Source organism: Strix uralensis, chromosome 3, assembly GCF_047716275.1.
Source record: "Strix uralensis isolate ZFMK-TIS-50842 chromosome 3, bStrUra1, whole genome shotgun sequence".
NCBI classification, from domain to species: domain Eukaryota; kingdom Metazoa; phylum Chordata; class Aves; order Strigiformes; family Strigidae; genus Strix; species Strix uralensis.
Genome location: NC_133974.1, coordinates 104,941,980 through 104,966,517, shown reverse-complemented (window position 1 = coordinate 104,966,517; position 24,538 = coordinate 104,941,980). Strand labels below are relative to the sequence as shown.

Genomic DNA, 24,538 nt, shown 5'->3' with positions numbered 1-24,538 from the left:
AACAGTGCAATCCATAGCAGCTGCAATGGGAAAACAAGATTTTTGTTCCTCTTACCATCATATAACGTAGGAACTTTTCAGGCTACTTGTTGAGGCTTTCCACTAGCTTATGTAACCAGCAGGAGCAGGGATCCCCTGGAGCAATTCCGTACTCCAAACTGGGGGGAACATCCCGCAAGTTCTGGAAGGAAGGTGTCAGATCTCTGCTGAACCTGTCAGTATTTTGATGAGAAGATGTGCTTTGCTGAGGACTGTGTTCCTGAAGTGTACACCTAAATATATGTCTAATCAATATCCCCTGCTAATATTCAGAAGGGGGTGAACTTTCCTCCAGCTACAGAAGAGAGAGAGGACATCCCTACCTGTATAAGCAGTGTGCTTCTGGCCTTCTGCTACAAGTAACTGCTCTGTACAAAAAGGTGGGGAGCAAATCTCTTTTTACTGGCATGGATTGGCATAAATGGCCTGCACCTTTCCCAAGCTGATACCTGCACACTTTCATTTACTTTCAGCCTGTCTCTATTTGGAGAGCAGGTATTTTCATGCAGGAAGTGTAAAGCATTAAGGGAAGGAATGAAAATCCTGGTGAAGGAAAGCCTTTCAAGAGATAGGGGTTTGTATACTTTTTGGCCCATCATTTTTTAAAATACCCAGTTCATTTTAAAGGTGACATTTTAAGTTCAGCCACATATTCAGACTGAACTTTGGCCTTTCTAATGTAGCTCCAAGTAAACTGTTTTTGCTTACCTTTTAATATCTCTCAGAAGTGATTACATACATAGCAGGCAAAGTTTGAATGAAAAGCTAGGACTGTTCAGTACAGGGCAGAGAAAAAAGAATAAAACAGTAGGAAGTAAAAACCTTTTAGTCTCCTTTAAAATGTTGCTTTTATTTTCCATTGTGTTGGCAGAAAGCAGGGATTTAAAGCTGTGAATTGCCTTGAGGCTGTGTTATCTTCCTCTACTTAGCAGCAGTTAGAACTGCTCTTTTTGCATGTGTTGGGTGAGAGAGGCAAGGACTCAGAATGATTGAGAAAAGAGAATAAAGTAAGCTTGCATTTAACAATAATATGACACATCTATTGTACCTGTGTAAAATGGGATCTAAAACAATAGTTTCCTGACGCTGCACAGTAACACAGGGGGATATCCTGAGACTTAATTAATTAATGTTTGTAACATCATGTGAGATTCTATGATGAAAAGTCATATATAACTGCAAAGTCTTAATTTTATGGAGCACAACTGACATTCAGTGGCATTTTCAAGGAAACTGATGTGGGAGTTCGCCTGCAATATATGTTAAGATTCAGATTGTCCTTGTACAAGTCCCTCAAAGATTTTCTTCAGAATTTTTTTCTCTTTACATTTCTTTTTTTCCCTAATATGTCTGTTGAACTGTGCAGAGGCAAAAATTGAAAATAATTGCTTTTATAGGGGAAAAATAAGGGGTTTCCCGTCTCTGTTTTCCATTCACCAAAAAACCAGACAAACTGTCTTTTTCAGATTTTCCAGAAAATAGAAACCTTCAGATACTGTGTCCAGGTCATTTTAAGATCAGATGAGAGAAGTTTTACAGTGTTCAGAGCCACTTTTCTTCACAGTATCATATATGACATAACCTGAAAGGAGATGAAGAAGGTGGCTTATGGCACAGATATATGTAGTCACAAATGTCATAGAGAAGCAATGTGAATGTTTGAAAAACAAAACTTCAGATGAAACTAAAAGCCAAAACATTTGATAATGACAAGGGCATGTTCTTTTTCGAACAAAGCAAAACTGATTGCCACAAGATACCTTGAGTAAAGAAGTTCAGGTACATAAATTATCCATTTTTATGCATAACAAAAACATTCACAGTTTCATTACATTGGTTTAAAATTGCAGAAGCCCTTCTGCAAAACATTACTAGGGAAAAAAAAAAAAGTTTTAGAGTCTACGAAGACACCAACTGCACTGATGCAGCAGTCCAGATTTTGTTTGTTCTGACAAAATCATGTAACTTCATTCTGGCCATCAGCCAATATATCAAATGGAAAATACGGTTTATGGCATTATGAAAAATATAACATTAACCCCCTAACGCTCTATATTAAGGGATGTACCCCCTACCATTTGCAGGTTTGAGCCCTTAGGCTCTAGCTGCTGTTTTGCAGCAGCAGTGGGTTTTCTTTCTTTTGCCATGCCTACAGACAGCATAGAACAAATCCATGAGAGGAACACCGCTCCTAAATGTTAACAAATAGCGGATGGAAAGTTGCTGCTGAGCAGGAGCTCTCTGTGTGGTACTTATTTTAAACATATTCCTGGAGTTCAGCTGTATGAGTGCACTAGTTGTAATGTAGAGATACAAACTCCAGCCAGAGTTTGCATGCTTGCCTTTCCCAGCTTTTTACCTTCCCTGAAGACACATTTCTATCCCAGATTATAAAGCTCCACCTGAAGGATCATTCATTCCCATTCCCCTTGTGACCAAGGCAGGCTCAACAAACTGCAAGTTCTGCAATGCCTTGATGAGGTTATGCAGATTGCAGATTATGCAGTGTGTGAATTTGGAATGTAACAAAACCTCCCAGCTCAATCCTATAGGGTTTGACATTGCTTTAATATGATGATGGATTTCATATACCATGAAGTCTTTGCTGATGTATCTGCTCTATCCTCTCTCACTCCCATCAGCTCTCCCCAAAACATGCCCCACTCAGCTGAAGACCAGAACATACAATATATGTGCATTTTACCGAGGGTGACACATAATTGTTTTTCCGTAGGGTTTAAGTATTTTACCTCATGCTTTATTGTATCTCAGATAAAAAGTAGTAAAATTTTTGCTTCAGATTCTGCCTGTCTTTTTTTGAAGAGAAATTTAGTCTAGTTCTTCATATCCAGAATTATTATTGAAAGCAAAAAATATCATTCAGGTTAAATAAAGATGGCAGATTTGAACGGACCAAAACCCAAGTTTGGGGAAAACAGTCCCGTCACGTATCTAGTTTATAAAAAGAGCTTCTTCTTTCCTTCTCCATCACTTTCTCATGAAGAGGAATAACAAACATGGTTTAAAGTGGAAAAGGGGGCGGGGGGGGGGGAGGCGGGGAGAAAGAAGGTACAAAACTATGGTTTATTATATTATTATACAGTAGGTCTTGTGAGTGTTGTTAGAGATAAAATATTAATGTTAGGAAAACATGTTGACATCGTCCTCTAGATGGTGTCTATAGTGGAATGTCATGTCATTGATATTTTGGTTTATTTGATTTATTTAGTCATGCAGAAAAATCTCTTTTTGGATTTCAGTATTTCTTAGTACGAATTAGACAAATACAGATGCAAACACATTTTTGAGAAGGTGGAACTCAGCGATTTTGATGAATTTTAAATAAATAATTATGGAAGAGGAGAGGAGAGGAAAAGGAAAGGAGAAGAGAGAAGAGAAGAGAAAAGAGAAGAGAAGAGAAGAGAAGAGAAGAGAAGAGAAGAGAAGAGAAGAGAAGAGAAGAGAAGAGAAGAGAAGAGAAGAGAAGAGAAGAGAAGAGAAGAGAAGAGAAGAGAAGAGAAGAGAAGAGAAGAGAAGAGAAGAGAAGAGAAGAGAAGAGAAGAGAAGAGAAGAGAAGAGAAGAGAAGAGAAGAGAAGAGAAGAGAAGAGAAGAGAAGAGAAGGAGATCTTATCATAGTGAAATAGCGTGGAGAAGGCTACGGAAGTGTTGACTTTGCCCAAAGATTTTTTTTTAAGGTTTTACTAGTGAAAGTGCAACATTGGTGGTTTAAAAGTGTACTGTTACCCAAAGGCCAACACAGTGACTGAATGCAGCTTGCTACATGTGCTTGATTTCATTTTAATGTGCAATGCATCCTAGTTTTCTTTGGGGTGCTTTGCTTTCAAGTCAAAGCTGGGGATTCAGATGCCTGGTGAGACTGCAGCAGATCCCCAGCTGTGCTGGAAAAGAAAACAATCTACTGTGAAATAGGCACCAACTCCACTAGACAGATTCAGCTACATGAAATTCACAGTTCCTTACATGCTCCACCAGAAAGGAGGAAAATGAATTGCAATGTAATATTTCTATATCAGGTATTAATTGTTGTTGTTTGCAGAACATTTTAAACTTAGATTACTGCCATTTCTAAAGGTTTCTCCCTGGTATAGTCCACAAGCCCTTGTAGGATTCTTCACATAGGAAATGTTTCAGGTATGTGCTGAGTGAAACAGGGTGTGCAAATTAGGGGTTTTTTATTAAAAAAGCTGCTAGCATGGTACTGTTAGGAAAGGATGGGAACAAAGAGTGGCAGAGGATAGACAACTAGTGTTCTCTGATGTTGATAGCAAAACTACCATTTGTTTTAAAAATACATTACAAGAACATTCTTAAAATTGAAAAAAAGTTTGCCAGGAATCTAAAGGAAAGACTATTTTATAATCATGTAATCAAAGCTTATATTTTAATAAGGAAGCCATTTTACGTGCTTTACTTTGTAACTTGAATGTATTCTAAAACATTTTTAAATTAAATTTTCCTAAATTTATTTATAAAAAAGCAAGCTCAGATATGATGAGTCCTAAATGTCATTTCCTAGTCACTGTAGAAGAAAAGACTGCATCGATCCACCTCAGGGCTGGCTAGAAAAGGAAGAATGCCTTTTCGACTCAACGAAAGACAGTTTGGAAGAATATTGCCTGGACAAAAGTGTTTCAAAATTATTTTAGGTTTAATAAGGAAATGTCTGGTTTACAAACTTAAAAGTTTTATTTAAATGCTTATTTAGTTTTCTTTTATAATACTTGGGTTTTTTATACACCACAAAAATGATCACCAGTGTGGTACCTGTTACTGCTATTGAAGGTTTGTTGGGTAATATCAAGTACTATTATAATGATTTAAAATGAAAAATGTATGTTGAAAGGCAATTTTAAAATTCTAATGAAATGCAAAGTTCTTAAAATGTAAAATTTTAAGAGTGAAATTTACAAAAAAAAGAAAAAATCTAAAACTCTGTTTTGCACAAATTGGTAGGAAAATAAATAGTGCAACATCAATTTCTGGTAAAAATGAAAATTCTGGTCACTTCTAGGCAAGATAATTTCTGCTAAAATAAATAACACTTTAGTTTCTGTTTGCCTAACAGTTGAGATTTTTCAGTACTACCATGGGAATACTTTATATTCTAGTCCGCACTGCTACAGGAAGGAACTCATAGATTACTTGTGGATCCATAAGTTATATCCTTGTGAATTTGAGCATAAGGTTTTAAGAATAGAGTAAAATTTTTAAATTAAAAAGGTACAGTGTGCATGATATAAGCCTGAGAAGGAAGGCAACCCAAAGGACAAGTTAGGGATTGCATAGGAATATGAACTCAGTGCAATTTCTAGAGTGAAGGCTGGGGCTAAGAAGTAGGCTGGGAAATAATATTGAACATCAGAGTCAAGGTGGAAACACTCCCAGTGCTTTGCAGAAAAAGACAAAGAATCTGGATTAGATGGGGAACTGGATAAGAAGATAAAACAAAGGTGAGGATAACACAAAGCTGAGGATAAACTGAGTATGTTAGTAAAACCCCCCCAAGCATTCCCTGTCACTTCTGTCACTTGTGGAGGAATCTGTTTGACTTCCTTAGTGGAGAATTTGAAAACTGGCTTTGGAGTATGGTCAGATTAATATTCTGACTGCCAGGAGACCACAGCTTTCTCCTCCCTTGTCCAGGAAGAGTTCAACATCTCTGCCTCTGTAGATAAGGAATGTCATAGTGAATTACCTTCCCATCATTTATGTCTTTGGGTTATGAAAGAAGAGTTTTGGACCCCTGTACCAATACTGCCGTTAGCAGTGTGGTAGTGTCTGATGCCACTGAGTTTAGTTAGAGACTCAAAGAAAAAGAGTGAGCTAGCTTTTTAATCAGATATCGAAGATACCTGCCAAATAGGGATTACTATATGAAAAGATAGGGAAAGAGAAGAAACCAGAGCCTAACCTTAACATAACAGGCGATGACTTGCTGAGTTTTGATGATTACCCCTAAAGAAGGGACAGATACTTGAGTTGCCTGTTGGGCAGCTCAGTGGTTCAGAGATCTTCTGATGTATCTGTCACGTTTTGAACTCGTGCCCTGAGACCTGGGCAACTGGGTAAGCTCGCCTGCCTTGAAAAAAGAGGAGAAGTCCAGTGTAACACCACTGGAAAGTGCTGCTTCATCAGATCGATAGATTCAAAGATGACTAGGTTGTGTAGTTGTATGCAGTTTAAACATTTGTGCAAGGAGTCCACCCGCGCAAAGTATTATTGACAGCTACAGATCAATGCTAATTTTTGATCATTTTCAACCTACAAAGACCTCTTGACCCTGTTGCCACCTTAGGGGCACTTCAAGTAGTCAAAAGCAATCACAGTAGGCAGTGTAAAATCATCAGACCCTTGAAGGCTGTGCAGCCTTGCCCATGCCCGGGAGGAGGACTGAGAGGTAGAGGTAGTAAGGAAGGCAGGCACCTTGCATTATGGATGCCGCTGCCTTTGAATGGCATGAAAGACTATGCTAATTTGTTTCCAGACTTTAAGTGACTTCTGTGCTCATGAATTAAAAAATAAACAAACAAAAAAGGCAATCTGAAGCAAATCTTGATGTATACATTATTCATGATTCATGTTCTCTCGTTTTATGTTTTGAAAAATGTGTTAAAACAAGGTTTTATTTTAAATAACTTTTATCCTAATTTACAGTTAGAAGAGTGGAATTAGCCAAGGAGTATATTTGTTGCTGTTAACAGCTTGTGCTGCTACTGGCAGCGTGTGAAGCATTTTACACAGCAAAAACAAAGGTGCGGTCCTGCCTGGAGCAGTGGTGGTGCCGCCAGGGCTGTGCAAGGGAAGGCAATGGGCAATGGGGCTGCCAAAAGCAAGGCCCGTGTCAAAGGCTGGGCTCTGGGCTGCAGCACGGGGACGAGATCATGGGGGGGTCATCACAGCTTGCCTCAGGTGTCCCGTTTCTGTAGTGTTTGCATTGAAAGGACAGGACTTATAGGAGGAATGGGAGAGTGCACACACTTAACTGTTTGCTGGATTAGTCTTAATTTAATGACTGAACGAGTGAGAATGCTTCCCAGTAGGAGACAGAGAAAGGAGGTCATGGGCTTGTAGCCCGTTGGATTTCATGGTCGTTCAGTCTACGAGCATCTTAATATTTGCATTAAAATTTTATTTTCTTGGTTTGCTTTTAATGGTGAATGAAATCTGGACTGTTAGCAGTGTGTAAACATGGGATGAGTTCATGGCTTTGCAAAGACTGGGAGAATATTCCAGGCAATGATTTTGATCCTGCACCTGTTTAGGTCTGTGTTGTTGTCCACTGAAGCCAAAGGTTACAGTGCTATCCTTTGCAAGGTGTATTTTGCTATTTATATTGGACCATTCCAGCAGGACGGTATTTCTAGGCTGAAAATGTCATGGGAGGACATAAAGTAATTCTTAAGATGAATCACTGAGACTGCCATCCATCCTCTTTTCAGCTTCGGCCTTTGAGCTGAGCAAATTCACAAATGGCAATGGCAGCAGTGCAGGGAGAGAAAACGTGGCTCCATATTCTGGGAGTACATCCCCTGAGCTTACTTCAAAACCAAACAAAACAAAAATACATGTAAACCGTTTGCTCTTCAAGAAGTATCTGTAGGAGCCAGGGATAAAAGTCATCCCTGGAAGGAATGGTTTAGCAGTCTCCAGAGAACATGATGAACTGCAGGCAAGGAAATCCCTCCATCCTTGTTTCATTTCAAAGTCTGGTGAGGATTGTAAATAATTAAATCTTGGGGTTTAGTGGGAAAATGGTAAAGGGTTATGAAAAATATGTCGGTTTTCTGTTTAAAAAAAGAAATCAAGTGCTTTGTGGCATTGATGTCATGAAAGCCCACCCTGATGATGCAGCTGATTAGGAAGCAGAGCCATTGCTTTTTGTACAACGTTTATAATCATGTGTTTGTGCCTTCCAAGAGCCTCTGTGTAGCGGTTCAGGAGCAGTAATTTAATGTTGTGTGCTCCTTTCCTCCCATCCCCACCCCCGAATCATGGAATGTAAATTTTAGGCTTTTAAAAGTTCTGTTTTGAAAACCTAATAGATAACTGTCCTCATAAAAACTATTAATACAGACTACATCCAATTGTAAAGCTAATTTTAATCATGTTTTGTGCCAACATAATTTCTGATGCCAGATTTTTATGCTAAGCATGAACTTCAATTTGAGCTCTGTTCTTTAACCTGCAGTTCATAATTTTGCATTCGGCTGTATAGGTTTTTTGGCTATGGCAGTTTGAACGCTTCCACTTTCAAGGATCTAAGCCATAAATGTTTATTAAAAGAATCTATAATGAAATCAGTTTTGTTATTTTTTTAATGGCTGCCTTGAGTATGTTGGATGACTGAATGCACGTTGTTAATCATTAAGTACTCATGTTACAAAAAGTGTTTGATAGTATTGCCATCTAGGGGCTGAACTAAATTCTCTGTACTGAAATAAACTGTAATTGAACAGGTGCTGCTATTGACAATATACATATGTTTTTGCTTTATAGCCCACATGCTTTCCATGTTTCTTATGACAAAAGATATCTCTAAATGTCCCACAGCAGCCAGAGCTTTTTTATATATAATCTGTTCGAGGTGATTGCTATTTGCATTTGAGCTTATGCTTTTTTGGCAGTGATGACTGGGAATTCCTAACAAAGAATTATACTTTTTTGCATTATTAATCTTGCTAGTGTTTGCCCTGTTTAACAGAAAAAGGAATCATTTATCAGAAAAGTATGTTTATAATCTGTACTTGTGGCATCTTCAGATTTAATATTCATAATGGTCATTCAAATGCTGTGCTATATTTATCTAAAAGACTAACTCATTGTTGTGAGGAAATAACTATTTAAATATTTATGATCTAACTTTTAATATTTTAAAAAAGAAATTAATATTTCTTTAAAATTTGTTTCTGAGTCTGATAGCTTAACAAATGTTTAAATATTAAACAATTGGAAGTGTTAGCGTTTAACAACTTAATATGACTTACTGCAACAGGGAAATTGGCTTCAGCTGTTTCTGCCACATGAAGGAAACTGAATTCCTGCACTCCCCTTCTTGAGATCTATGTAATTAATGCAATAGCACAACTAAAAATGAGATTAAATATATTGGTGATCAGCTGAACTCCTTTCTTCTTAGGTCCTCTGAGACAGATCTGAACGGTCTCCTGCTGAAACGTGTTACTCCTGTTCTTTGTAGTCGATGTATCTTTTGTGGCTGTTCAAAATAATACTGTAAGGCTGTATCGCCTTCCTGCCTAGATCTGAATTTGTGCTGAGGCTCACTTTGCCTCCTATCCGAGCAGATTCAGGTCTATGTCAGATGCTGTTTGGGGTAAACTGGATAAAGCCGTGAGTTGCAATGCCAGTGGCCCCTTCCAGCCATGGCTGATGTCCCTCGGTCTGCATCCACCCGCATGCCCCTGTGCTAGACTGTGGTCTGGCTTGGTGGCAGGTCAGCCCCAGCCCTTCCAGCCCTGGTAGAGCCCGGCTGGGATTCACAAACAGCTGTGCTCCTCCTAGCCTCTCTCCGCTGGTGCAAGGCAAGGGTCTGGTGCAAGGGAGGGTCTAGCCCGCTTGCCTGTGTCCCCATCAGCAGTATGGCTGCTTCCTCCAACCTGGAGAAACAGGGAAGGGTCTTGTAAGGCAACAGGTTGCCCCACAACAATGGTCTTACCTTCTGAATTCATCTCAAGCAACATCTTTACAAAGTAGGAATGTAAAAACCAGTTTATCTCCTCCCTCCCTCCCTCTCTCTTCTCACCCCACCCCCTTTTCTTTTAAGGGGTTTGTTTTCAATAAGGAAATGAAACTGTGCTCTTGGAAACACTGTCATCTATTCAGATTACAATGCTTTACGTAGCTAGAACAGGACGATATGCCCATCAAATGTCACGGCTGCACACAAGATGTGGAAGGACTCTGTAGAGGCAGGCATCACTCATATAGTCATATACATGTTTTCACATGTGCTTGAATCCTTCAGGGTACCAGACTCTCTCATCCTCCCTGAGCAAACCTCAGACACATGTTGAACGAACTGTAGGTTGTTTGCTAGCTGAGATTTGGACTGTGCAGGACTCCCCAGGAGTTGGCTCTGAAGGCTCTACCATAATGATAGATTTTTTTTTTTTAAAGCCTAAGAGTTTCTTTTTGAGGTTCAGCTGTGGAAAGCCACCAAAAAACTCCTGGTAACCAAATGGGGTATTCTGCAAAGCAATCAGAAGTGACCCAGAGCTGAACCCTTGTTTTCCAAGTGACATAAACCACAGATGCTGATTACTTTTTTAACTAACTCAAACATCTGTATTCTTGCTTCAGGGAACAAAGCATCAGGCTCATTTATTTGGACTGAAACCTTTCACAACATATCATATTCATGTCATAGCTGTAAACAATGCTGGGCAGGTTTCAAGCCCCTGGACATCTGTGCGCACGTTGGAAGCTTCACCCAGTGGCCTGAGCAACTTCACTGTGGAAAAGAAAGAAAATGGGAGGGCTCTTCTGCTGAAATGGTCAGAGCCCTCCCAACCCAATGGTGTGATTAAGGTAATCTTCATCTCAACACTTCACTTGATCGAAAAAGAGAAGGGAAATGCTGAATGTCAAATTAAAGCATTTTTGCTGAAAAGGACTCAATCAAATGCATTAGACTTTAAAATAAGACAGAAGTCCTATGTAAGCACAAGGCACTCTGTAAGTGCTCTCTACTCGTGGTTATATTAAAATGAGTGTTAACATTCCTGTGCTACCCCTTGACTGTAAATGTTCATTTACAGTGAACCAAATTGTTCATTTAATGTATAGAAAGCTACACATGAAAGCTCATAATCTTACTTGGCGTACGTTAGACATCACCAAAATGTGATTCTAGAAAACCTGGGTTTGACAGAATGTTGTTCTGAGGTTTGGGACCTCTTCTAGCTCAATGGTTTAAACCTTTACCTGAAAGGTTTGCAACTACAGTGGTTTATTTGGTGTTTTTTTTCTTAAGTGATTTTCTTTAGAGTTAGTCTGCAAGAAGCTTTGTGCTAGCCCGTGAGAGCCTCACAATGAAACTTGGTAACAAACAAATATAATGAAAACTGTCACTAAGTGATTTATTACTGCATCCAAAATGAAAAAAACCCCATGAAAATTGGATCAAAACATTCCCTTTGTATCAATGATCTGTTTGTGTGCTGATTGTTACTTGTAAGGAAGTAAGTTTCTGAATCATTTGTTAATAGTCCTTACCCTTTTGCAAAGATTAAAGTGTCTCATCTACTGGTTATTGACAAAAATTGTTGATTTTTTTCTTTTCCCTTTTATTCTGGCTTCTGTCCTTTCTTCCCTCCCTGCCTTTTTTTTCTTTACCCTTCTTTCTTTATTCACCAGACCTACAATATTTTCAGCGATGACAACCTGGAGTACAGTGGTTTATCTCGCCAGTTCCTCTTCAGGCGCCTTGAGCCATATACTCTCTATACCCTCGTACTGGAGGCTTGCAATGCAGCAGGCTGCACTCATTCTCCACCCCAGCCGATAAGAACAGATGAAGCACCCCCCGTGTCTCAGATGGCACCTGTAATCCAGTCAGTGAACGCTACCAACGTTGAACTGAGCTGGTTGCAGCCAATTAATCCAAATGGAAAAATAATTCGCTATGAAGTTATTCACAGATGCACAAAAGAAAATGCTGCAGGGTACAGAGCAACAACAGAAGATGAGAAAATTGTTTTCACAGAATATAACACTGAAAGTAATACATTCATATATAATGATAAAGGTTTACAGCCATGGACAAGGTATGAATATAAAATACGCACCTGGAATGCAGCAGGCTACGCTGACAGCTCCTGGACAGTGGCAAAGACTAGTCAAACTGCCCCAAAAGGTCTTGCTGCCCCCAGGTTATCCTTGGCATCAGTTAACCCCCGTAAAGTGCTCATCTCATGGGCCTCTCCATCACAGCCCAATGGTATTCTTCAGTCATACAGGCTGATAAAGAATGATGTTCTCTATCCTTTCAGCTTCGATGCTGCTACTTTCAACTACACAGATGAAGACTTACTGCCCTATTCAATGTACAGTTATGCGATAGTTGCTTGTACGATGGGAGGCTGCTCTACTAGTGAACCAGCTGCAATACAGACGCTGGAAGCAGCTCCTGCCGTAGTGGACCCACCATCTCTGCAGGCTGTCAGTGCCACTCAAATTAAAGCATCTTGGGCACCTCCCCAAATACAAAATGGAGATATCAGCAGGTACATATTGAAATTAAACAATGAAGAGTATTATCCTGGCAAAAGTTTGCAAATGTTGGTTTCTAATCTACAGCCTTACACGCAGTATGATTTTGCATTGATTGCCTGTACTGCCGGGGGCTGCACATCTAGCATATCCCAGTCAGTGATGACCATGGAGGCTCCACCATTAAATATGGAAGCTCCCAGGCTGCTTGTCATGGGCTCGGAGTCAATTGAAATCACATGGAAACTTCCAGCCAACCCCAATGGTAAAATCACAAGCTACGAGCTAAGGAGGGATGGTGTACTTGTTTACTCAGGTCTGGAAACTCGGTATCTTGATTTCACCCTAACACCAGGCGTGGAATACAGCTACACTGTCACTGCAAATAACAGTCAAGGGAGTGTGACCAGCTCATCAGCTCAGATAAAAACCAATCCCTCTGCTCCATCTGGGATGTTGCCTCCTAGGTTGCAGGCATGGTCCTCAAAGGAGATTTTGGTGGCCTGGGATCCTCCTATCAAAGTAAATGGTGACATTAGAAATTACACAATCTCGATCCACAAGCCTGCTGAAACAGGAAAGAAAACTGTTGACTTTGATGCATCTCATGTTTCCTTTCTGAGACGGTCATACATAGTGGCAGAGCTACAACCCTACACTAGGTAAGTCAGACCTCGTTTGTTGAATAAATGCTGCAAGATGGTTCACTGGCTTGGCCGACAGTTCAACCATCTTCTTTAAACAGATAGTCACACCCGTGGAGTTTTGTTTCCTAAAAAGCATGTGATACAACCAGGACTTTTTAAAATTTATGGTAACACAAGCTATAGATTATCTTGTTGAAGTGCACAGAGTTGACTTATGTTGTAATTAATACAGGGGGTCATTCAGCAGTCTGCAATAGACTCCAAAACCTACAATCTTGTACTTGTGTATCTTTCTTAAGATGTCTGCATTCAAGAATAAAAAATTGGTCAACAAAGCTCAGGATGGGGATACCAAAGACCCATTAGCTAGCCCATTTACAGTCTAGCTGAGCTAAGATTAATGGAGTCACTCCAGGAACGTGTTCACATCCTTGAGTTGAAAGAAAGAGACTTGTGTTTAAACGAAAGCTAAAACTGAGAAATGGTACCAGACTCCGCTACAGAAGGAGCACACTTGATACTGAAGTAGTATCTTCCCCACCAGTTCTTGACCTTTCCTTATGTATTTGTGTAGGCATAATTTGTGTGTGTTACATGGTTGATAAATCTGTCTACTATTTACATATAACTAATATAAATCCAAAGAGAGAAGAGTAATAGAGTGAAGCTCTATAGCTCTCAAATGATATCCAAATCATCTCCAATGAATCATCATTTTGATTCATATCATCAAAATCAAAACGATTTTGATCACTTGACTCCTGCAGATGTTAACTCTGCTCTGACAAAAAGTAACAAATGAAAACCCAGAGGACAGCATTCTTCTTTGCTGCACAAGGCACAGCAAGTAATCTGTGTGTTCGTACAGATTGTTTTCGTATTAAAAATGCCAAAGACCAAGAGAAGTTAAGAAGTCCCCCAGATCTCATACACAGTCTTTATTTGTATCTGCAGTGTTTTAATGACTTCATTCCTGATTTGTGTTCCCAAAGGTATGAAGTACAGCTCCAAGCTTGCACAGCGCTGGGTTGTGCCTCCAGTGAGTGGGCATCAGTGCAGACGCTGGAGGCACCCCCGGCAGCGCAGCCTGCCCCTCTCATCGAAATACAAACAAGAGCTGGGGGCTTCCAGTCAACTTCTTCCATCCAGTGGACTGGCCCACAGCAGCCAAATGGAAAGATTTTATACTATGAACTTTACAGAAGGCGAACAACTCAAGTCCACATAAATTTAGACCTCGCACTTGTTTACAACGGTTCTTCAACCTCCTTCAAAGATGACAAGTTGCTGCCTTACACAGAATATGAATATCAGGTGGGAATTGAAGCCATTTATCAGTTCTGATTATGATTTCAGTACACTTTGAGAACCTTACTTTACACTTACAATGAACATACACATCTCATTTCTAATGTTAATAGTATTATGATACCTGAATGATTATTGTTGATGTATTTAAATAGCTGAGAAGCTGAAAATCATTTTGCACAAGCAATACATTCATTCAGCATTCATTTTTCTTTATCTTAATCATAAGTGCCTGTGTTTCTTGTGTTAAATGTTTGTGTACCCTCCAGAGCTTTTGCAAGGCTCTAGTTGTGATAGTAATGTGAAATTCTAGCTCTTAAAAGGCAGCTTCATTTCATTAGTTTTTCTTTCTTTTTCTATCCTCCCCCAATCTATTACAAATTAATTTTTACTTTACGAACTTACAGTAGTTTACATCAAGAGGGACTGGGGTTGTTTTCTCTTTAAATTAGATGTTACGATCAGTTTTTGTGGATGGCTTGAAAGTGAATTAGCTGTTTATGGTTGGTGTTCTCATACACATAGGTATTTTTACTATTGTTTTTCTTATGAGGCTAAGATAAAGCAAGGAGACAAGTTCTGCCATTCTTTCACCTGTAATTGTTTTCTGTGTCAAAGTTACAAGTTTTAGCATCATTTTTTTATCATACATACTAGTGATAATGTCGGGCTTTACTTGATTTCAGCCTATGAACTACGAACTTTGCTATTTATAACCATCTGAAAATTTTCCCAAGTTTTTATGTGTTAGTGGAGTTTAGACCCTTGCAAAAAAAAAAAAAAAAAAAAAGCCTTGAATTTGTTGTTTCTAAAAGTAAGTGTGTTTGTTGTTTCTAATTTGTTGTTTCTAAAAGTAGTAGTATCAGTATATATAGCAAGATGAGGCTGATTTTTGAATATGATGTTGTCTATGAATAGGTACACTTATTTGCTACCAAACAGGATACCAGTAAGCCTCACTACTAATTCTGTATGCAATATTTGTACACATGATATATCTTGAAGATTAATTTGGTAGTGCTTAAAAGTCTTTACCACCTTTTTCCTGAAAAAAAAAAAAAAAATGTTCAAGCATGGATTTGTTTTGATATATATGAAATACAGTGCATTCCACCTCTTGAGCTCCTGCAAGGTGGTGGCAATCTTTCTTCTACAGGCTCATTGGCTTTATAGGATCACAAGATAATTCAGGTTGGAAGGGTTCTCAGGAAGCCATGCAGTCCAGCTTCTGCTCAAAGCAGAGTCAGTTAAGAGGTCATATGAGGTTGCACAGGGCTTTATCCAGTTGCACTGTGAAAACCTCCAGAGTGGGAAATTGTATAACCTCTCAGGGCAGTCTGCTCCACTGCTTGACTGTCCTCATTGTGAAAAAGCTTTTTTGTTATGTTCAGTCTGAACCTCTTTTGCTTGAACCTGTTTTCTCTTGTCCCCTCCCACCACATACCACTGTGAGGAACCTGGACCTGCCTTCTTGTTAGCCTGTGGGTAGGTGGTGGGGGACTGCAATCAAGTCCCTCCAAAGCCATCTCTTCTCAAAGATGAACAAGCCCCAGTCCCACAGCTTCTCCTTATAGGCCAAGTTCTCCAACCCCCTGATTACCTTGGTGGCCCTCCACTGAACTCATTCCAATTTATCAATATCTTTCTTGTATTCGGGGGCCAAAATGGAACAAATGCTAAGTAAAGGCATGTAATCACTTCCTTTAATTGTCTGGCTATGCTCCTGTTAAACAGCTTAAAATGCTGTTGGCCGTCTTTGCTGCCAGATTACACCACTGGCTCATGTTCAGCCTTCTATCTGCTAAGACCTCTGGGTCCTTTCCAGCGGAGGCGCTCCCTAGCTGCTCAGTCCCTACCTTGTAATGCTGCAAGGAATTATTCCTTCCCAGGAGCAAGAGTTTGCATTTGTCTTGCTGAAATTCATAAAGCTCCTGATGATTCATTACTCTAGGCCCTTCTGAATGGCAGACCTGCTCTTCAACATATCAACTGGTCCCCTCCAGTTTGGTGTCATCCGCAAATTTTATGAGAGCGTACTGTACAGATCAGGTTCTTTTGGTAGCTCTGCTCCACTGCTACTGTTGTGTACTTTTTGGTAGCCAGAAACCATGAAGAATTAAATCTAAGAAGTTGCTTTATCACTCTTCAGCTGCTATATGTATATATGTCATAGACTCACTGAGTCAGGTAGATTGGAAGGGATGTCCAGAAGGCATCTAGCCTAACTCCCTGCTTGAAGCAAGTCGAGATAGAGCAGGGTGCTCAGGGCTGCATCCAGTTGAGTTTTGGATCAAGTTCTCCATCCTTGCATCTCCAAGGGTGGAGACTGTATAGCCTATATGGGCACCCTCTTCCAGTTTCTGACTATGTTATCTCTTGCTTTTCTTTGGATCGGTTTCCCTTGTTTCAACTTGTGTCCCTTGCCTCTTGCTCCATTACTGTCAGAGTCCCAATGCCTGAAGGGAGTAGTGTAGTGGCTTTCTTCATAGATCAGTTCCAGCAGCTCTAATTTGGGTAGGAAAAGTATTCTGAAGGGACAATTATGAAACTACTGAAAAGAGAGCCTAGAATGCTGCTAGAAAAGTGTAGTCACTGCAATATTCACAAAGACTTTCTTCTCTGCTTGACAATCACAAACCTCTTATTTTCCTTTAGATGTTTCTGGATTGGCAGCATGTTTGTAAGGTAACAGCCAGTGTGAAAAGTGTAGAATCATCATAGAATCAGAGAATGGTTTGGGTTGGAATGGACCTTAAAGATCATCCAGTTCCAATCCCCCTGCCATGGGCAGAGACACCTTCCACTAGATCAGGTTGCTCAGATCCCTGTCCAACCTGGCCTTGAATACTTCCAGGGAGGGGTCAACCACAACTTCTCTGGGCAACCTGTTCCAGTGTCTCACCACCCTCATAGTAAATAATTTCTTCCTTATCGAATGGAAATCTACCCTCTTTCAGTTTAGAGCCATTAACCCTTGTCCTACTACTACATGCCCTTGTAAAAAATCCCTCTCCAGCTTTCTTGTAGACCCCCTATAGGCACTGGAAGGCCACTGTAAAGTCTCCCTGGAGCCTTCTCTTCCCAAGGCTGAACAACCCCAACTCTCTCAGCCTGTCTTCACAGGAGAGGTGCTCCAGCCCACTGATCATCTTTGTGGCCCTTCTCTGTACTTGCTCCAACAGGTCCATGTCCTTCTTACGCTGGAAGACCCAGAGCTGAATGCAGTACTGCAGGTGGGGTCTCATGAGAGCAGAGCAGAGGGGGAGAATCACCTCCCTCGACCTGCTGGCCACACTCTTGATGCAGCCTGGGATACAGTTGGCTTTCTGGGCTGTGAGTGCACATTGCTGGGTCGTGTTGAGTTTCTCGTCAACCAACACCTGCAAGTCCTTCTCTGCAGGGGCTGATCTCAATCCACTCATCACCCAGCCTGTATTTGGGCTTGGGATTGCCTCAACCCACATGCAGGACCTTGCACTTGGCCTTACTGAACTTCATGAGGTTTGCACGGTCCCACCTCTCCAGCCTGTCCAGGTCCCTCTGGATGGCACATCCCTTCCCTCCAGCCTGTCGACCGCACCACACAGCTTGGTGTCATTGGTGAGCTTGCTGCGGGTGCGCTCAATCCCACTGTCCATGTCGCCAACAAAGATGTTAAACAGCGCCAGTCCCAACACCGACCCCTGAGCAACACCACTCGTCACTGCTCTCCACTTTGTCATCAAGCCATTGACCACAAGCCTTTGAGTGCGACCATCCAGCCAATTCATTATCCACTGAGTGGTCCATCTGTCAAATCCATGTCTCTCCAATTTAGAGACAAGGATGTCATGCAGGACACTGTCAAATGCTTTGCACAAGTCTGTTAGCTTTGTGCTGAAGGAAATGATGAACATCTGTGAGTCAACTGCTTCTTATTGCTGATTGCAGGTCCACGTTACTTGATTTCCTTCAGTTACTTAATGACATCTTCTTGAACCTAGCAGTACAAGAGATGCTACAATAATACTTTCCAAAGCAAAAATGATAATTATTCAAAGCCTGAAAATTTATTGCACTTTAAATATACAAGGGTATATATGCCAGTTGTCACTTCTCTTGTGAGGAGAGCTGTTAAACCTTTCCTGGGAACACCACGCTTTAGGGTAAAGTGTTTGTGTTTTAAGTCCTACTATGTACAAATATTAAGGTTTCCATATCTTTCTCCCAGCTTTCCTTTAATGCCTGTGTAGGGCCCATCTGTTGGCGACAACAGTGTGAAGTCTGGTCTCCGTTTACTGTAGTTTCCTTATAGCAGAACTATTGTTAGACCAGATCTCCTTGCTACTTTGGACAGGATCTATGAAGAATGCAAATTCAAGTGCAGATGAGGCTGAGAAGATATCAAGCATTGTAGCAGACCCAAGCCCTACTTATTATTTTGGAATCTTTCTTAGATAAAAGAAAAACTTTCAAAGTTGGAAGTTGTAGACATTGGCTGTGGGATGTTCTCAGTTGGGCCTGCCACTTGGAATCCCAATGAACCAACAGCAGGGGCAAGAGATCAAATTTACAATCTGAACTGCATAATTTGATTGCAGGCAATCTTGGAAATTTCAGTTATCTCAGTTGGAAGCTGTTTTTTGAGAAGCTGATATCACAGAGACTTTCTTGAGCCAAAGTTTTTAATGATCTATCAGTGATGGACAGCAAAGAAAGCTTCTTGACCAGATTCCTGTGCTTTACCTTGCTGTATTCAAGACTTTGCTTTTTATCTCAGTTCTACTTTGTAACTGGGCTGAGCTGTTGATTGGAACCCTAAATATTTTTTTGGTTTTTTTCACTGGTGGCTGTTTATTTTACCATGAGAGGTTTTAACATGCACATGTTTGTCTTCTGCTTATGTCACTTGCAGCAGTCCTCTGGGATCTGTTCTGAGCTCCCCCATTGTTGACAATTTATGTCTTGCCTGTGAGACAAGTTATTCATAAGTATAGGGCTTGGCTTTTGCTATTATGCTGATGAAACCCAGATTTATATTTCACTTAAACTGGATATTGATTCTGCTGTCTCTGCATTTGAGTCTTGTTTGCTGGACATAAAACTTTAAATGCAACTGAATTTCCTCCAGCAGAACGCAGATAAAATCAAAGTGCTGTGATGGGACTCTCTCCAGCATTTTTGGAGGTATTGAGATTTAGTTCAATGCACTCTAACAGCTTCTTTGGATATGAAGTCAGGATTTTGGAGTTTTTGCGTTTGGTGTGTTTTGGGTTTTTTTTTTCTGGAAACTTCACCTGAATATTTAGGGCTTGTAAGACTAGATGCAAAACTTGCACTTTCAGAAATGATTAAGTAGCTTTAGAAGCTCATGCTGGTCAAAGGGACTGCGGCCCCTAAATGGTTAGGTCACTATTGTTCAAGAAAGAGCTTTTATTCTTTAAGGGCCAGATCTGCATAAGCATAATAGCACCTGCTACGTTTCAGTGAGTTTTTAAGAGGCATTAAGGTGCCTACTGTCCCATATTCAGAAATAATTACTTAGATCTTTGAAATTCCTTCTATCGATCTATTCGTACATTTAAATATTTGCATTTTCTAGAGCATCTGGCCTTTTAGGTACTTGTTGGAATGCTGCCTGAGATTCTCAGCTGTAGTAAACAGATGCAATTGCATGATCTACGGAAAAAAAAAATGCTTAAACAAACTTTGTAAGTCATGAGGCCTAATGAGTTTGCAAGTGTAATCTTTGGATTCCTGAAATATTTCTGAAACAGAGTGTGTAGGCCCTTTCAGGAGTTTTTGAGGATAGTGTGCAATGTTACCATATAGCAACCTGTAGAGTCAGACCTGTTTTTCTCAGCTAAGGGAAGGCCCTTTTGAAGAGAAACTTACGGCATTTAGTGCTATTCTGCAAAGCAGAGCTGTCAGAGTATGGTGTAATTTCCATGCAAGTGCAATGTCACTCTTCCACAATTGCGCTTAATTGTGTACTTAAAACTGCTTCTTTAGATTAATGGCTTAATGTCTTCCTGGTTTAGGACACTTCCTTATTTCCATTTGGCAGGCATGGAACATGTAAAAGACAGAAAAATAGGGTTGTCTCTTTTCAGAAAGTTTTAGGGCTCCCTGCAGACGTTTATCCTCCAGGAGGACGATCCAGTACACCAAGACAGGGTCTGCAGCGTTGAAGCTGTCTGCCCCCGACTGCTGCAGGAGGCACAGCACCCCTCTTGCTTGTGAAGCGTGCTTCTCACACTCCAATTACTGCAGCCAGATGAAGGGCCTAGGAAATACCCCAGGATATACCAGGGAAAATATGTTTTGGGTCCTCCATCTTGGACTCTCAAAGAGAAGAAAAATCATATTCTGGCTTTGGAGAGATAAAGCAAAAAAAATGGGTGCAAAGTCATGAAGATTAAGGAATGACTAACTACATGGAGTGCAGAATATGTCAGCCCTCTTGGTCACTTTTCAGAGGTGACAAGAATGACACTTGGTTTACCAGCCTGTCTATCAAATCTCTGGCTCAGCTCCAGTTTGTGCTGCTTAGTCACTGACAAACAGCTCAGTGACTTCTGCAGCTTAAAATGGGGTGAAACTGGTTTTCTGACTGGCCAGTGATGGATAGTCACCCATTTGTAATATCCCTCATATCTGGCTCCTTTTCATCGTTTTAATTCACCATTTCTTCCCGTCTCCCTGACAGAAAGATGCACTACAAAGTAGTGACATAAAATAAAATGTAGTTCTTTCTTGCACTCCCTGCTTGTTATCCCCTCTTCATTTTGTTTGGAAGAGTGTTTTTTCTTACAAGGTTTGTTGTGCTCACTGGTTTCAAGTAAAGAGAGTTTCTCATACTACACCTGCATTAACCGACCTAGCTTGACCTCAGTGTCTGAAAAGCAAAGCAGACGTAACTATATTGTTTCACTGATGTAATGGGGATACCTACTCTAAATACCCTTTTGCAGACTGAGATGCTTCCTTTCACCTGGTAGAGGGTACACAGTAGGGAGAAGGGCCATTTGAAACCACACAATTTTGTTCATTAAGTCCCACTTCAGGCACTATGTTTCTGTTGTCAACACCATCCTAAATTCAAGTGCATAAACAGTGCATTGATGCAATAAAGCTTGATTTTTGTTCATTAAACTAAATATGGATATTAGACTGGATTTGTTGGCCTCCAAAATTACCAGTGAGACTGTTACAGCACCACTCTTGCAAGACCCTTCTCAGTAAATTGTGATTCTGACATATTCAAAACCATGGCAAGCTATCCTTTAAAAAGACATTAGTCTGAGTACCAGGGGAAAATATACTCCAGGGCTGTAGATGACTTGATATGATTTCCTTGATTGTATCTTTTTATTTATGAGGTATAATTTATGACTGCTGAAAAGCAAACTAAAATGAGTGATGACTAACTACAGCCAAAGTAATAAATCAGAAGCGGAGAACGAAGTGGTGATTTTGATCGAATCTATTGAATTAGCTGTTGCCCTTAGCCATTACAGGTATTGGAAAGACCTTTTAATATCTGCTTATCTCTCTCATGGGAACTTGGTAACTACCTCATTATATGCCCATAGGAAACAAATTATTTAATTTTCTATCTTTTAGAGTTAAACCTGTTTACATCTCTCATTAATTACTGGTGTTATACTACATTATATGAAATGAGCTTCCTTTACAATTTGGTAATTTTGTTTAAGTCCCAAAGTGTTTTCCTGTTGTCTTTCCCTTCCCCAGAATGGGTATATAATAAATACTTTTATTATTAACATTTGAACAGTGGAGATGAATAGCAATGTTAAGAGGCTCAAATTATCACAGTGCAAGAAGCCTGGACCTAAAATCTATCCCCTTGTATGTTTATGGCCTCCCTAAGGATGATAACTGAATGTTGAAGAGGGAAAGTATGGAACTGGAGATGGGCAATCAGAAAGCACACATTTGTTTACCAGCTTTTGGTACACCCGATCATGAGTGGATGCAATACTTTCTTTCCCTTGCCTTTGCTCTGTCCCGCATAGACTGCAACCACTGTTGAAACTTTGCTAATACCTGCCTGACACTGCAGTCCCCAGTTGTGAATACATTATTCTACTGCTGAATGCTAGATTTTGGTAGACAAGCTCTGTGTTCAGAGCTGTGCTGACGTTGTGTAAGTAACTCCAAATTACCCAGGCTGCATGCCGGTCAGTTCTGCTGAGAAGAAAGACTTGTGAAGGGTGCTGCAATTGATGGTGAGAGGCAGCTGCTCTGGTTTTCTCCAATTTTAACCAGCCAACATTATGGTCTCTTCAATTTTCTTGCAGACTGCTGTTCAAACATAACTAAAAATTGGGTGCTGTATTTCTGAACTTACTGATGTTATATCTTATATACCCCTAAAATGTCCTGCCATCTTGGAAAAGAATTACACTGTGAAAACTCTGCATTTATGTAAGTGTAGAGTGAGAAACTGAACAACCCCGAGTCAAGAAATCCAAAGCAAAGGCTCAAAGTAGTGCTGTGTCTTTGCAACCCCCATGAAACAATTCTAGAAAGAGAAGAGTGGCATGAACTCATCTCTACTACTGTTTGTCTCTCCTGGCATGCGCCAAGTAGTACCAGCATTGAATCCTTCTGGAAAGATCAGCAGTCACAGGCCTGCGCAGTCTGTGGATGCCCTAAGGGCAGACACCCAAGTCATACCTGACTCTTACACACAGGAGTAAAGAGTTATGTGCATGTGTGAAAGGGGTGGCTTGGTCTGACCTTGTGGTTCCCCAGAACCCACAGCACTACCTAACTGCCCTACAGCTCTAAGCAGTGCTCAAAGCCAAAGGTGATTTACTAAGGAGATTTTTTTCAAGGCAAAAGGCTATTTTCCGAGTGCCTGCAGGAGCTCAGTGCAAGCTGCTGCCACAGACAGAGCTGAGATCTTGTCCCTCACAGAGGCAGCTGTGAGGGACTACAGATTAACTGCAGTGCGAAGTGATATGATGCACAGTGCCTGTAGGACATGGTGGGAGCCAGGAGCCACTGCTGGTCAGTAGTCAGCTGTTTGACCCGCTCTCTTTCTGCTGATTTCCTGCAAGCAGGAGGGGTGAGCAGCATCTGGCCTCTGTGCAAAGCAGAGGATCCCAGCTCTCCCTGACCTGGGAAGTCAGGAGGAGCTCAGGACTGCTGCTTTCAGACAGGCAAGCTACCCCCAGCCATTCCACCCTTCTGCCTCCTGCTGCCTTGCCATGCTTCAGCAGAAGTGAATGAGATCTCTCCAGTAAGGGAGAGTTTCTCATTCTCTCTAGGCTGTCGGCTGCCTGAGGTTCCCCTTTGCAGGAGCGGAGAGAATTCCCACCTGGGGACTTCCTGGTTGGTCCCTCTGTTTGCAGCCGTAATACCTGTCACATCGTTTGAGCCAGGTCTGAGACACAACTGTCATGAGTTGGCAGGCGTTAGCGCACGCACACTGTCCTCTGCCAAACCACTGCTCAACCAGCCGTGGTTGTGCTGCTTCACGTAATCGGAGTTGTGTGATCAAGGGATTGCTTTTTGTTTTGGGGAACTTCTGGCCACACGCTGTGTTTTCTGCCTTAATCCTGGACTATCTTTGTCCTTTGAAGGAGGTTAATTTGAGTGCTTTATTTTGGCAGCTTCTTTACCTTCCCTTTTTCATCACGGTGAGGCTATTGTGCCCGCCTGGTTTATCATTGCTTTTCTTCTAGTGCCTTTCTTGCACTGCAGTGTTGGAGGAGCTGTGGAAGCGTATATCCAGCTGTTTCCCTCAGTTCCCATTAGTACCTCCTGTACAGAATAAATACCTTCACATATGATCTCAGTTTGATGAAAGAAAACCTTTTTTTAGTTTAAAACATAGCTTCCTTGGAAAGGACCTGAGGTTTCAAGAGGGTTGCAGCAAATGAACCTGTGTGGCTCAGGGATGGAGTAAGTCATCTAATGAGCTTCTTCCACTGTCAGCATCTACAATACCATGATTTTTCTGCATCTACTCCTGAGGGCCATTGTGATTTTGTTGCCCTTTATGGGAGGAGTCATTACTCAGCTTTACTAAGCTTGAACAGGCTGGGCTTACCATGGTAAGGCTCTGGCCATCTTCTCAGCACTTCCCTTCCCGCTCCTCATAGGTTTTCCCCCTTCTTGCTGTGCCGATGAACCTTGAGGTTGTCCTGTGATCATTTTGAGTAGCAGCTGATCACAGGTTTCTTCCAGGAGCAGAGATCTGTGAAGGCTCATTTATGATGGAAAAAAACCAACCTGTGACTGAAATTCTTCAGTCCTCCAAATATACAGTCTCTGGAGAGGT

General features: G+C 40.9%; 1 protein-coding gene across 1 annotated transcript in view; it reads left to right on the top strand.

Moving 5' to 3' along the window:
- Positions 1-24,538, top strand: part of USH2A (usherin) — a 391,068-nt gene that overhangs the window by 349,573 nt on the left and 16,957 nt on the right. The window contains exons 61-63 of the mRNA XM_074863712.1: positions 10,379-10,606; positions 11,435-12,951; positions 13,929-14,250. Coding sequence (XP_074719813.1) covers positions 10,379-10,606; positions 11,435-12,951; positions 13,929-14,250 — 2,067 coding nt within the window. The remainder of the gene's footprint in view (positions 1-10,378; positions 10,607-11,434; positions 12,952-13,928; positions 14,251-24,538) is intronic.